At 39.1% G+C, this 15462-nt stretch overlaps 1 protein-coding gene across 1 annotated transcript; it reads right to left on the reverse strand.

The window, feature by feature from the left end:
- Window positions 1–3134: 3134 nt before the first annotated feature.
- On the reverse strand, window positions 3135–14694 carry LOC149210571 (protein disulfide isomerase-like 1-4). Its single transcript, XM_089399005.1, has 4 exons — window positions 14450–14694; window positions 4076–4153; window positions 3784–3911; window positions 3135–3682 (listed from the first exon to the last, which is right to left on the reverse strand). The coding sequence occupies exons 1-4, from the start codon at window positions 14692–14694 to the stop codon at window positions 3135–3137; spliced, it is 999 nt and encodes a 332-aa protein (XP_089255131.1).
- Between the last annotated feature and the right edge of the window lie 768 nt (window positions 14695–15462).

A 15462-nucleotide genomic window follows, 5' to 3' on the forward strand; every position in this document is an offset into this window, starting at 1 on the left:
TCGCAACCTCTGTTTCCAGTGGATCTTCTTGCTGGTCTTCTTCATTAATTCTTCCTTCCTGCTTTAGCTTGTTGTTGTTGTCCAGCTACATCTTCCTCTGTTGCACACATTTAGATTGTGTGTCTCCTTTCAACAGTGTTTCAACTTGTTGTTCTGGACTTTCTTCTTTCATCAACACTTCAGTGTGTTGATTTAACTCCTTCAAAGAGTTTTCAAGTTTTTCCTTTGCATCATCTATTCTAATAATGCTTCCTTGCCCTGGTTCACAGTTGTGAACTTCTTCCTCTGCTTCTACTTCCTTTACTGTAGACCTCTTGCAGTCTTCATCAGGTACTGGTGCTTTTAGCCATTTCTCCAGTAACTCTAGCTCCTTCTCCCATACATTAGCTTCTTGATGAGAGCTTCTTTCTTCTTCTCCTTGATCTTGTTGTTGACTTCTTGTCATTGTCAGCTCTTCTTCCTTTTCTTCGCCTTTTGCTAGGTGAATTTCTGCTTCATGTCTTCTTCCTTGAGGTATGTTTTTCAGGTTGATCAACTCAACGTCTCCCATGGTTGACTCAATCATGCCTATCATCATGACAACATGATGATCTTTTACTATGTTTTCAGAAATCATAGTCTCTTCTTCATAAAATTCTTTAACAATCTTAATTGGTTGTCCTTTTTCACCTTTATATGTTTCTTTCACTAATATTTTTGAGCTCTCGTCTTCTTTGCAGTTTTATCTTCCAGGACTATCAACTACACTCCATGTGGGTGATACTGAATCACTTGAAAACAATGTTGAGGAGCCATTAGGTGGAGAGGAAAAATAGCTAGGACCACATGCTTCCTGCCAAGAAATGTCTCTACCAACTATGTGCAACCCTCTATCTCCATGAAGACAAGATGTCGGCAACTTAACCCTTCCTTCAATTGATTTTATGTCCCCACCTGCCAACTTCTCAAGCGAACCAACTTTATGTGCATCCCAAACCACGGGAGCAGAACAGGGTTGATCACTACATTTGATGGCATTTCTGCCAGGTTTCTATTGACCAACAAATGAAATATTAAACGATGATTTGTCTTCCCCTGCCTGTCAAAGTGATACTTCCAAATCATCTAAATCCTCTTTGACCTCTTTTGTCTCTCTCAGGCTGCTCTTGGAAAGTTACACAACCTCTACAAAATATTTTTTAGATGTTACATCTTGAACTAACGAATTCTTTTCTACTGATAAAACACTCTTCCTAATGCACATATGGCCTTCTTGCATACCTGAACTTCCTTCGAGGGGTAAAATTGTAGCAAATTTTTCTGACAACGATGTATGCAATGTTGCAAGCTTATGTAGGACATCAATTACTTTATTTTCATCTTTACCATAAGGTTGTGTTTCCATCGTTCCATCTGTTTTACCTTCTGTCACCAATTCAACCTGTTTCTCTGAATTTCCTTCTAGTCTTCCTGTCAACATTTCAGGATATCTCCTTGAGCTTTCCTCAAGGTTTCCTATTAACATTTTAGTATGCTGATCCAAGTTCTCTTCTGAATTTTTGAGACCCTCATGCAATATCACCTCTTCCTCAACATCATCCAGAGATATTCCTTCCTCTGGCTTGTAGATAACTTCATCTGCTCCTCCTGCTTCTTCAAGCATTTTCCTCTGAACAATTTTTCCTGTGGCATCTTCAATTCTTATCCTTGACTCAAAGAATTTGAGTTCCTTTGTCCATAAGGCAATCTCCTTTTTCTTCCACCTCATCTGTAATGAGTGCCAAATCACCTTATTTCCTTTTAATGGAAAGGTCCATCCTCTTTTCTGGTCTTTTGGTTCTTGTAGCAGCTATGTCAATATCTCCAATCTTGCTTTCATGTCAGCGAGTTGCTTGTCAAGCCCTCTTGACTCATCCTCTTCATTCCATTTGTCTTGGTATCCTTTCCTCTATAGTGGCTTTCTTCAGAACCTCTGCAATGATCTTCCATCATCTTTGTCTTCATCTTCTCTTCATGAGCTCCTCACTCCACTACAATAGGCCTCCGCAATAGCAAGTCCTCCTTACTGCAATCTTACCTCACTAAGCTCTCCTCACTCAGTCTTTTGGTAAGCATGCTCCTCTATCTGGAACCTTCTCTTGAGAAACATCTTTTCTCCTTCTAGGCTTATGCAAGCTCTCACTCTCCCTTGAGAATACGTTAGTTGTCCTCTTTGTCCAATCTCTTGTTGGATTGTTCAGGTTCACTGCCACTTCAGAGTGCTTTATTTGCTCTGCTTTTCCCTTTGCCTGCTACTGAAAACCTTCAATCACAATTTATCAACTCAGTTAAAAGATATATCATCATATATATTTTTTTATGATCCCTGTAGAATCATGTCCATTTGCATTTTGCATGGACTGTGTCAAATTATTTTCTTTCTTCAAATTCTTTATTTGAGAGTAAAACTCTTCTCCTCTTTGTTCTGCTATGTGTTCGGATTTAAAATCTCCCTTGAGAATGAAATTCTCAGCTCTCTCTACTATCTTTCATATCTGTTATCTTTGATCTCTATTGTCCTTGGTCATTTTCCCTCTACAACATTTCCTTGGGAGTATTAATCACATCCCATCTTTGTTATCTTACCTCCTTGCTACTGTCAGCTTCTGTCTTTTTCCAAGACCTGCTTTCTCCCTGTGCAACCTTTGAAACCTTGCACACAAAACATGCTTATTTTTTCTTTTTTTCTTGCAAGTCTTTCTGATTACCAGCTATGTCACCTTGGTTGGTCACATTGTTACCATTATATTCAGATCAGCTCTGCCTTGTCATCAGGTGCTGGCTACCAAAATTTTCACTTCCTCTGTCAACTTTAATCTTCACCCTTGATCTTCCATCACACCATTCATCTAACGGTTGCAAAACTTCACGCTTTTGCACGTTCTGCTACAATTCTCTAAGAACTTCCCAAAAGTTCTTCTACAGTCTCGCTGTTGTAATCTGGTACCAAACTTCATTCATTCAACATGTTGTTGTTTCCATACCTCTGTAGTCTTAAATCTTCATAAGAAAACATCTCTTCGCAGGAAATTTCTTCCTTAACCTGCTCTGATACCAAAAATGATGCAACCTTATGGCTGCACAACCAGTATACCTTATCGGGATTTAAATCCCCCTTAATGGCCAATAAATTTTATATCTCCATCATTCTTTGCTGGCACAGGTTTTGACTTCAAGAAAGACTTGAGTTTATCCACAAGGAAGTCCTCTCCAAAAGCCTTGATGTTATCCATATTTATTTCAACTTCAAAAATATATTTGATGGGCTCTCTAGATAAAACACATGCGATTACCTTTGGTTCATCTCCACTTAAGCCAAAGTATTCCATAATTGGTTTCCCAACATCAGCATTGTCAGAATCAACATGCACAAAAAGGATCTTTCCCTTAAATGCTTTTGCATCTTCTTGAAATGATGGAATGACCTTTTCATAATCCTTGGCAGTTACAAAGAGTAGGATTTGGTTCTTTATAGAACTGTCAAATATCGTATTAGCACCTTCCCTGGTGAAAGTCGTCACTAATGGGAGCTTGTTTGCAAAGACGAACTTAGTTACAACAACTTTCTCAAATTTTCCATCAAAATGGGATATTTTTTCAGGCGCCTTCTTCAATAGTACCAATGCTGGCCTCTTTGTCTTTGTGTTAATGCCAAGAACAGCGGCTACACATTCACTAATTGTTTGACAAAAGAACACGTCATCTTCTTGCCTGGACGCTGCTTCAACTTCTTATTTTCAGTGCCCTCTAATGAGTCAAACAAACCAATAGCAGCTGTGGTTCCTGAGTCCAATAGAGTTTCTGTATCCTCAGTTGTGATGAGATCAGATACCTTAGGCCCAGTTTTGTTCTTCCGCCTTTCAGGTAGGGTCTCCAGATCTCTGAGCAGATCCCTAATCAACAGAAGTGTTGGTTCATTTACACCCAGATGGTGATTTTCATGAACTGGAAATTAACAAACACCACGCAGAGACTTCCCATGGCGATTCCAGTGACATTAAAAATTTATTACTGACTTTGGATTTAACCTATGACAGGTTCCTCTGATACAACATACAGAACTTGATTCATATCAATCACAATGATTTCTATGCCAGAAAGGTATTCAAACCCTTCTACAGGAACCTCGTAATTCCTGTGCCATTAACTACCAGGAGAAACCCATTCAGCGATCACAATTCATGCATTCAAACATTTCCATTTCGTATTACAGGGATTGCACACGAATTCCTAAGCAACATTTCATATATTCATTAATCATTCACAGACCATCACAGAAATCACAAAGATATTTCTAAGCAGACACTTACACACTTGTCCAATTGATCATGGGGAGATCAAGTCACAGAAGCACAGAACTATTACAGATTTAATATGCAGAATCTTTATTAACATATTACTGTTACCTCAATGGCCTGATCATACAAGGATGGGTGTGCTCTACCCTGGCCCTCTCTATCTGTCAGGCTTCCCCTCATTCGATCTATCTCTCCTCTCTTTTGTTACATTCTTCAGATATATCTTCTATACCTGGGATTCTAAACTGGTTATGATTCAGTTCCACCTTTTCCTCAACTAGATCTTGATATCCCCAACGACCCACAAACCTCTAACTAACACCTAAATTAGGATTTCTTATTGTTAAAAATGCAACAAGATGATGGAGCTTAGTGAAAAGAAGTCGCCTTCACTAAGTGGGCCCGCAGGCTATTTTTGGCGCAAAGTCTATTTTTAGACATATGGATCATGGTCTATGAGTTGCAGGATGCTATTTATGGATGATTGGTCATGTTGGTAAAAATAGATGGACCTCTAGTCGAATATTATTAGCTCTTAATAATATTTGGACTATAAACATTATCTTATCCTCTTGCAGCACTTCAGTTCGAGCTACGGATGTGGCACATGCAACTGCCAGAAGGAAATATGCTTTTCCTATGGGTTAGTTGAGCTATTGCATGATGGACTCCAATTAGAACTCAAGTGATTGAGTTTGGTGGAGTTGATTGAGGAGTTGATGGAGTTGTGTTCAATTTGACTTAGTTGAACTAGTTGTATTTAGTCTAATTGCCAAATACACTAGTGATGAGTGATGTGAATTAATTATTAATTAATTCACTAATTATTAACTCATAAATCAACTAAAAGATACATCAGTTAACTCAGTGCATGGACAGTTTAGTGGAGACAAGTGTTAGAGGTGGGTGAAAGGGTGAGACTACTATCAATTGTGACTATAGCTGTGCATGAGATTTGCACAATCATTGATTGATTGAGATTGGATCTGATCATTTTTCTCAACTTGGATTGCGCAGTAGAGGCAGGCAAACAGTGGAGGAGATTTGAACCCGTGACTTGTTCAGATCTGAGCTAGTTTGTGCGTAGCATGTGGAAATAGTACTGAGTACTTGTGAGGAGTATTGTACTATGTATTGTTACATGTTCTCTAGCATTATAATATACAGATAGTTGGGGGTTTTCAGCTGTATGCTTTCCCCATTACATATTGTGTTGATATGTGTGATTGATGTTTCAATGTGTGCATGTGATTGTTTTTTTAATTCTGCAAATTGATGATCAATGGTAGAGGAGGTTATGTATTATGCATGCATTCTGCAAATAGTGTATAATCAGGATAATCTTTGTGAATAAGTGTTATATTATTCAAATTTCTACATGGTATCAGAGTGAAGTTGATCATCAGATCTATTATTCAAAAAATGATTACATTTTATTTCTTCAGGCAGAGTCTGTAATCGATCCAAGTAGCCTCTAGATTCATCATTCTTTTGGAAGGTGAGATATCCGGTAAATGCCCATACAGTCAATCTCCATACGAGAAAATACTTTGTTCTCACGAATTTTAGATCAGAAGCGGTTGAGTTTTGAGCTGGTGGAATTCGAATTTGCAGCAGTGTTTTCTTGGTGTCGAAGTTGAAATGTCTTTCAACGGATTGCGATTGGAGTATGCCCTTGAAGGCAGCTTGAATTATATTGCATGGAAAGACAGGATGGAGGTGGTGTTAGATGACAATGGGTTGAAGGAGTTCATAGATGCTGAAGTCCCAAAGCCTACTAATGCTTCTCAAGTTGAGGCTTGGCAAAAGAAGACAGCAAAGTGTCAAAGGATTCTGTTGGAGGGCGTGAAGGATCACATTGTATCCAGCCTGCATGGAAAGGCTTCTCCATACTTGATGTGGAAAGCGTTGACAAATTTATTCCAAAGCAAGAGCGACCAGAGGAAGTTGGCGCTCAAGGATAAACTTAGAAACACTAAGTGTGAGAAAGGAGACAATATGCCCAAGTATCTCATGAAGTTCACCCAATGCCAGGATGAGCTGGGAAGTGTGGGGGTGATTGTCGATGATGAGGAATTGGTGAGCTTGGCTCTCCTTGGTCTTCCGAAGAGTTGGCATTCCTATTAGGACTCTGTCAATGGTTGGGAGAAATTGCTAGGATGGGAGAGACTTTGGTCGGATCTTGTGCAAGAGGATATTACGCGGAATACCAGGGATGGATCTTCATCAAAGGCATCTGATGAAGAAAATTGCGCTTTGGTTGCCAAAGCAAAGAAGGGGAAGAACAAGAAAGCTTGTCATTCTGGTGCGAAAGGAAAGAAGGAGGACATGTCCAAGGTGAAGTGCTTTCACTGTCACCAGCGCAGACATTATGCCACAAATTGTCCGCAGAAGAAGAAAAATAAGCAAGCTGCTGGATCTGCAGCGGGAGAGGCCTTAGCCTCGCAGTTTGAGTTGGATTTTTCGCTGATCGCATGCTTGGTATCAAGTGTGATGGGATCGGTATGGTTCTTGGACAGTGGTGCGTCTTTCACATGACATGAGATCGAGATTTGTTTTCTGATCCGGATGAGAAAGATCTTGGAGTGCACATCGAGATGGGCGATGATGGTAGATACAGTGCGACCAGTATTGGTACCATTTCCTTTGAGAAGGAGTCTGGTAAACCCTTCATATTGAAGGAAGTGATGCATGTTCTTGGATTGAAGAAGAATCTTATCTCTGTGGCGATGTTAGAAGACAAGGGATATGATGTTGTCTTCAGCGAGGGAAAGGCTTTCCTACGCAGTAAGACAACTGGAGAAACCCGGAAGATAGGGGTTCAAGTCAAGAACCTTTATCAATTGCATGTAGATGGCTGTGCAGCAATGGCATGCAAGGTAGAAGGAGTGGTGAGCCGGGATGATGGCGAGCTGTGGCACCGGAGATTGGGCCACCTTCACCATGGAGCTTTGAAGATATTGCAGTAGATTTCTATTGGGCTTCCTAAAGGCACTCTTGCATAGTCAGATCAATGTAAGGGGTGTACTTTGGGAAAATTTGTGAAAGCCACCTTTCAGGAGAAGTATAGTCCCGCCACGACGATCTTTGAGAGAATTCACACAGACGTGTGTGGACCTTTCTCAGTAGCTTCGACAGCAAAGCACAAGTACTATGTGATCTTTGTTGATGATTTCTCTCGAAAGTGTTGGATCTTCTTCATGTAGAAGAAGAGCGAGACATACTCAAAGTTTTGTAAGTTCAAAGCACTGGTCGAGAAGGAATTGGGGAAGAAGGTCGAGGCTCTTAGGAGCGACAATGGTGGTGAATTCATCTCTGGCAAGTTCAAGGACTTCTGCAGCACAGAAGGGATTCAAAGAGAGCTCATAGCTCCCCATAACCCACATCAGAACGAGTTTGTTGAGCGGAAGAACAGAACGATCGTGGGTGCTGCACGGGCAATGTTGCATGATCAGGGCCTACCCCTTCACTTGTGGGCGGAGGCATGCAATACTGCAGTATATGTGCAGAACCGTTGTCCTCACAAGATACTTGGCATGAGTACACCCGAGGAGGCTTATTCTGGTAAGAGGCCTGATATTTCCCATTTGAGGATTTTTGGTTCTCCTGTTTACATGCATGTGACGAAGGATGCCAGGAAGAAGCTGGAGCCAACCGCAGAGGTTGGGATATTTGTGGGGTACACTGATACGCCCCACAACTATCATGTGTATTTTCCAGACAGTTGCAAGACTGTTGTGCAACGGGATATCACATTTCAGGAGGAGAAAGCCATGAAGTGTTCGCTTGAGAGGAAGCCACACTTGCATGTAGATGAGGAGCTATTAGTTCCTAAGGAGGAACTTCAGGATGTGGATCAGCCACAAGATGAAGTTCATGGAGTGGAAGAGACCACTCATGCAGCGACAACCATCAGAGGGCGAAGGTACACTACAGAAGCTGAGCGACTTGCTCAAGATGCAGAGAAGGTTGTAGGACCACCTACAACATAGTGCAGACATAGATAGTCACCTGATCGGTACACTGGATACATGGCTCTTGTGAGAAAATGTGTCGTGATTGAGCCATCCTCTTTCCAGGAAGCTGTGGAGGATCCCTCATGGGTAGATGCCATGGTGGAAGAGTATGATTCGATTGTCAGAAACAGTGCATGGGAGATTGTCCCAAGACCGGAGGGGAAATCAGTGGTGGGTTCGAGATGGATCTACAAAGTGAAGTAAGCGGCTGACTGGAGTGTGGAGAAGTACAAGGCAAGATTTTTTTCCCGAGGCTTCTCACAGATAGAGGGGATCGATTATGAGGAGACCTTTGCACCTATCGCAAGTTATTCTTCCATACGGACGATTCTTGCTCTCTCAGCACAGATGGGGTGGCACATCCATCAGATGGATGTAAAGACTGCGTTCCTCAATAGAGTCATTGAGGAGGAGGTGTACATAGAGCAGCCTGAAGGTTTCGAGATCTTCAGCAGCGAGTCACATGTGTGCAGACTCAAGAGAGCGCCGTATGGGTTGAAACAAGCACCTCGTGCTTGGTACACACGGATAAACAGTTATTTCACTGGACTTGGATTCTCCAAGAGTGAGGCGGATCCTAACCTATACCAGATTGTGGTGGAGGGTAAGTTGCTAATCATTGTACTTTATGTAGATGATTTGATTTTGACGGGAGATGAGCTGTTGATACTTTCATGCAAGGAGGATCTTGCTAGAGAGTTTGAGATGAAGGACTTGGGCCTCCTTCATTATTTCTTGGGATTGGAAATTTGGCAGCGCAGTGATGGACTATTTGTTTCTCAGGGTAAGTATGCCTGGGAGATACTGGAGAAGTTCAACATGCATGGCGGCAAGCCTGTTGATACTCCTCTTCCTGGAGGTTGGAGGAAGGAGGATGCTACTTTAGTGGAGGTAGTGGATGCCACTGTTTATCGAGAGTTGGTGGGGTTGCTTATGTATCTGGTCAATACATGACCCAATATATGCTATGCTGTTAACCAGCTTTCACAAGCTATGGTTAAGCCAACCAAGCTCTTCTGGAGGCAAGCAAGCATGTATTGTGTTATCTCAGAGGTACATCGGGATATGGATTGTGGTACAGACAGGAGGATGAGGTGAAGCTACGTGGCTTCACGGATGCAGATTAGGCAGGGAGCCCAATGGACAGAAAGAGCACATCTGGAGGGATCTTCAGTATCGGGTCGACAACAGTTTCTTGGTACAGCAGGAAGCAGAGATCTGTGGAACTCAGTTCAGCAGAGGTCGAGTATATGGCAGCAAGTTTGGCTGCATGCGAGGCTATATGGATGAGGAAGATCCTGGTCAGGTTGTTCGAGTCACACTTGGAGCCTACTGTGATTTATTGTGATAACCAGAGTTGCATTAAACTCTCGGCTAATCTAGTATTTCATGATAGATCCAAGCACATTGACATCAGGTACCATCATATTAGACATTGTGTGCAGCGAAGATTCATGTTACTTTCATACATTCCCACGGAGGATCAGGATGCTGATATCTTGACGAAGGCGCTCACCAGGAGAAAATTAGAATACCATAGAGGCAAGATAGGGGTTGCAGATAATCCATATCTTGTTGAGAGGGAGTGTTGAAAATGCAACAATATGATGGAGCTTAGGGAAAAGAAGTTGCCTCCACTAAGTGAGCCCGCAGGCTATTTTTGGCGCAAAGTCTATTTTTAGACATATGGATCATGGTCTATGAGTTGCAGGATGCTATTTATGGATGATTGGTCACGTTGGTAAAAATAGATGGACCTCTATTTTTAGACATATGGGCGGAGTCTATTTTTAGACTTCCAGTCAAAAAATAGAACAGTCGAATATTATTAGCTCTTAATAATATTTAGACAATAAACATTATCTTATCCTCTTGCAGCACTTCAGTTCGAGCTACGGATGTGGCACATGAAACTGCTAGAAGGAAATACGCTTTTCCTATGGGTTAGTTGAGCTATTGCATGATGGACTTCAGTTATAACTCAAGTGATTGAGTTTGGTGGAGTTGATTGAGGAGTTGATGGAGTTGTGCTCAGTTTGACTTAGTTGAACTAGTTGTATTTAGTCTAACTACCAAATACACTAGTGATGAGTGATGTGAATTAATTATTAATTAATTCACTAATTATTAACTCATAAATGAACTAAAGAATACATCAGTTAACTCAGTGCATGGACAGTTCAGTGGAGACAAGTGTTAGAGGTGGGTGAAAGGGTGAGACTACTATCAGTTGTGATTATAGCTGTGCATGAGATTTGCACAATCATTGATTGAGATTTCCAAAGAGGATTGTGTAGTACAAGCCAAGGGAATTCTAACTTGGATCTGATCATTTTTCTCAACTTGGATTGCGCAGTAGAGGCAGGCAAACAGTGGAGGAGATTTTAACCCGTGACTTGTTCAGATCTGAGCTAGTTTGTGCGTAGCATGTGGAAATAGTACTGAGTACTTGTGAGGAGTATTGTACTATGTATTGTTGCATGTTCTCTATCATTATAATATACATATAGTTGGGGCTTTTTAGTTGTATGCTTTCCCCATTACATATTGTGTTGATATGTGTGATTGATGTTTCAATGTGCGCATGCGATTTTTTTTTTTAATTCTGCAAATTGATGATCAATGGTAGAGGAGGTTATGTATTATGCATGCATTCCGCAAATAGTGTATAATCAGGATAATCTCTGTGAATAAGTGTTATATTATTCAAATTTCTACACTTATCCCTACAAAATCTCACCAGACTAGATCTAATCAGGTTCCCAAACATTCGAGAACACTTATAGTTCAAACCTATTAATAACTTATAAAAATACATTTAATCGACCCTAGGAAACGAACTTCCTAGTAATGCCAACAACCCCCTAAGCTAACATAGATATAATTTGGTGCTTGAGCCAATGCTCTTGCATCAAAAATTGTCAAGCTTCAGATTCCTTAATCACAATTTGATAGGAAGCGAAGGTAATGGTTTTTCTAAGTATCTGGTATCTTTTTCTACAATAATGTTGCGATAAATGGAAATATACTGAGATAATCAATTTTAAATTAATTTTAGTAATGAAGTCATTCATTTTCACCTTTTGTTACAAGTATTTCAAAGATGCTTACTTGAGTGTTACAATTTGCATAGATAAGAAAGTAAGTCCCCTTGCAGCCGCCATCCATTAATTGATATGCTTATTGGTAAGATTAGTGAGGTGTGCCATGATGCTACCAAAACCCTTGACAAACTTCCTATATAAATTGCATATTCTATTAAGTTCTCTCAAGTGAGTCACATTCTTGGGAGTTGGCTAGTCAATTAAGGAGTAAAACTCAGGAAATAATATTTAGGAATAGGGTTTTAGGCATTGCTTCCTCCATTGATTTCAACGGGATTCATTTCGGTCTTCATTAAGAAGAACTCTTAGCCAATTTGATTTTCCTGTGGACAAGAATTCTGGTCATGATTTCTTAAGATGGTGATACTTCATAGTAGTAGTATTTTATTGGCAAGGATTTTCATTTGATGACACTTTCAATACCTCGATAGCAAGGATTTTAATTTGATAACACTTTCAATACCTTGATAGCAATTTAAATTTGATAACACTTTCAATACCTCGATAGCAATTTAAATTCATTTTCAGTGAAAAAATAAAATTATAATAACATTTATTTACAGGTCTATTTTGAAACTTGAAATGCTTTAAGAAGAGATGGGATGATATTTCAAAACATCCAGTTGTTTAGGTTTTCTAATTATTTTACATTTGGGTACTGGGTACCCTAGACAATATAATGTAGATATCGTTTTTGTAATTTATTTCTATTATATATAATAGTTATTTGACTAGGAATGATAGTTAATTATTGTTTTTTGTTTTTATTATTTATTAATAAATTTGTGATCAAAATTTTGTTTTCCCATCTTTTCAAACAGGCGTTAAACAAGTGGATGGGGAGATGGGCTCCATTGACCATCAGTAAGAGTCATTTCCCACCTGTAAAACAAAACCAATGGAGATCAATTCGCAGGAAAAATGTGACCTTGGGCTACCTCTAAACTCTCAAAATTTGCTAGATTTGTTGATAAGAGGGAGGATGATGAAAGGAAAGAGAGGCTCAAGAGAAAGTGAACAGAGAAGAAAATGGATTTGGAGTCTGAGATATGTCAACCTGAAGGCTAAGCCCCTTACCTCCGTTAGTCAGACCTTGGACTGATGATTTATTGTTAATGTGATGCTAGGACTTTAAAATGGTTAGATGAACTTGTGTACTTATAAGAATTTGTCAATTATTAAAAGTTTTTTTTTTTTTTTACAATGAAATATGATGTTTCATATTAGGATAATAATATATTTGTATTAATTTGTGTTTTTAATAAATTATTTCTACAATATTTTAAAGTTTCATATTAATAAATTAATTTTTTCGTTTTCTTATCAAGTTTTTAGAGGGATCAAATCTTTCTTTCGAGATGCATTTTTTTATAGTGAAAATAGATTTGATCCTTATCGATGTTTAACAAATGTTGAGTTAACATAATAAATTAATTTTCTCATTTTCTTGTTATTTTGAAGGCTCGAAAGAAAATGAAAAGAGAAGAAAATGGATCTGGATGTGTGAACCTAAAGGTTGAGCCCCTTACCTCCCTTAGTCAGACCTTGGACTGATGCTTTATTATTAATGTGATGTTATGACTTTCAAATGGTTAGATGAACTTGTGTACTTATAGGAATTTGTCAATTATTAAAAGAAAATTATTCAATGTACATTAAGAATAAGAAGAACTCTCAGCCAATTAGATTTTCCCATAGTTTTCCTTATAGCATAGTGGATATCTTCATAGTGAATTCTGGTCATGATTTCTTAAGATATGGTGATATTTCATAGTTAAATGCCTTCTAGTAGTAATTTATAAGAATTTGGCCAGTTAAGGAAGGAGTGAAATTCAAGAAATAAAGAGTGAAACAGAGCCAACCTTGGATGATGGAGAAAATTGTTAGGCTTCAGGTTCCTTAATCACATCTCTTCAATGTACTAAATGCATTCATGTTTTTTTCTCTCTATGAGAGCTTGAAAATGTTTCCTTGAAGCAAACTGAAGCTTGGGGTATATTTCTATTTGAATATCTATCACACAACATATGACTTTGTCCAGGTACTCGCAAACATCGACGTTTAAGTTTCTTCTTATCTCAAAGACATAGTCTATCTGTTTCTTCACAGAGTCATGAAAGAAAGATGAGGTAAAAAGTTCGAAGTATTATGCCATGTGCCTCTTCCAATAACACTAATTCCTCATACAGGAAATGATTTCCTGATGCTTCTCTCTCTTTCAATAGATCACAAAAATAACTCTTGAATTTCCAGCGTAGGCAAGGAGCGCAATGCATTTCAATCTCATCCTCAAAATCATCAAATTCACCCATCAAAATAATCGTGTTCAAGATACCTTTAATGGAATCCATCACTTTCATAGATACCTTTAATGGCATCCATCACTTTCATAAGCTAAACCATTCCCTCAACAGAATTAGAAAAATGTCGAGGCAATGCATCCAACTGTGACTACCTATTGGAAAATGTTAAGTTTCTACTTATCTCAAAGACAGAGCCTATCTGTTTCTTGAAAAGAGTCATGAAAGTAGGATGAGGTAAAATGTTCATAAGTGTTATGCCCTGTCCCTCTTCCAAAAACATTAATTCCCCGTATAGAAATCATTTTCCAGATTTATTGATGAAGAAAGAACAAAGAGTTTCTCACAGGTATTCCAATTGCCATCCATTTTACAAAAATGAGACAATATGGAAGCAATTTTTGCCTATACATGGCCTTCTAAATAGGAACAAAGAGTTAAAAACCATAAACGAGCGTCATCAAAAAATTACATTTAAACCCTTGTAGACCCAAACCCACAAACTTCCATGAAAGTGGAATCCAAATCCTCCACTTCTAGAACCTACGAGGTGAGAATTTTCTCAATAATTAATTGAGCAATACGATCTCCAGCCTTAATCTCAAAACCTTGATCAGAGTGATTGAAGAGAACAACACTCACTGGACCATGATAATTTTCATCTATGACACCGACACCAACGTCTATCGAGTGCTTCCAAGCAAAGCCCGAACCTAGGAGCTATACGAACACATGTGCCTTCAGGTATGGCAATGTACAAATTTGCTGGTACCAGGGCCTTCCCTTCAGTGGGCACCACATAAGAAGTCACACTAGATAGATCATACCCAGCGGCCAAAGAAGAACCTCTAGATGACAGAATAGCATTAGGCGAAATCTGATTTACATGCAAGACTGGCTCAGAGGTAACTTTCACGCCCTTTTTCTTAAAATATGTAGCATTCCCATTTAGCTCCATGCCCTCTGGGTAGCCTGTCCAATAATTCTTTTACTGCTCTTTCTCTGTCATCTTTAACTTAAGATTACATGTAGGGTAAACATTCTACTATTCCAGGGATCCAAAAATATATTTCTATTGTTCTTCATGGTAAATAACACATGTCTTCTGATGCATATTCACTATATTCAGCCTGTATAAATCAACAATGAGTATATCTTTGAATGTAGTTGGTAATACCAATTGCACATGCCTTCTGATGCATATTCACTATATTCATCCTATATAAATCAACAATAAGTATATGTAGAAATTCTCACTGTAGATTAACCTGATTATGCAATATAACTAAAGTAAAATACTTAATCTACTTCTACAATCAAACTCGCGGAAGATTAATCGATTTGAGCAAGATCAAACAGAACACATATAATTGAGAAGAAGAATCAATACACATGGAACACAAAAGAATACTCTGGGGAAAGGCTCAGATAAAAACCTCACTATCTGTAATATCATACTAGTGGAAATATCTTAGGATTACACACAACTTTAGCTCTCACAACCATCTCTCAATACAATCCCTCACTGTTGCTCACAGACGAAATAGACTGCTCATAGAGCATTCTCTCTGTCCTCCAAGCTCCTATTTCCTTGCACAATTTTCCTTGGGTGCTCCAGCTGTAACCTTGTGTGACATTGATCTCACACACTACTCCAACACATTGTAAAACTGCGCAATCCTCAAGGAATGAATTCCTTCTGCATGCAAGAGATTTTCTTCTAGGA

The sequence above is a fragment of the Pinus tabuliformis genome, chromosome 1_2 (genome assembly GCF_031772625.1).
Source record: "Pinus tabuliformis cultivar Carrire ecotype Pingquan chromosome 1_2, CPIR1, whole genome shotgun sequence".
Lineage (NCBI taxonomy): Eukaryota > Viridiplantae > Streptophyta > Pinopsida > Pinales > Pinaceae > Pinus > Pinus tabuliformis.

Coding starts and splice junctions, on each gene's coding strand:
- LOC149210571 (XM_089399005.1), bottom strand. CDS start 14,694: ATGGAGCTAAATGGGAATGCTACATATTTTAAGAAAAAGGGCGTGAAA. Junction 4,154..14,449: donor TGTGTTCGTATAGCTCCTAG/GTTCGGGCTTTG, acceptor TTAATGGCACAG/GAATTACGAGGTTCCTGTAG. Junction 3,912..4,075: donor ATTGATATGAATCAAGTTCT/GTATGTTGTATC, acceptor TCTGTTGATTAG/GGATCTGCTCAGAGATCTGG.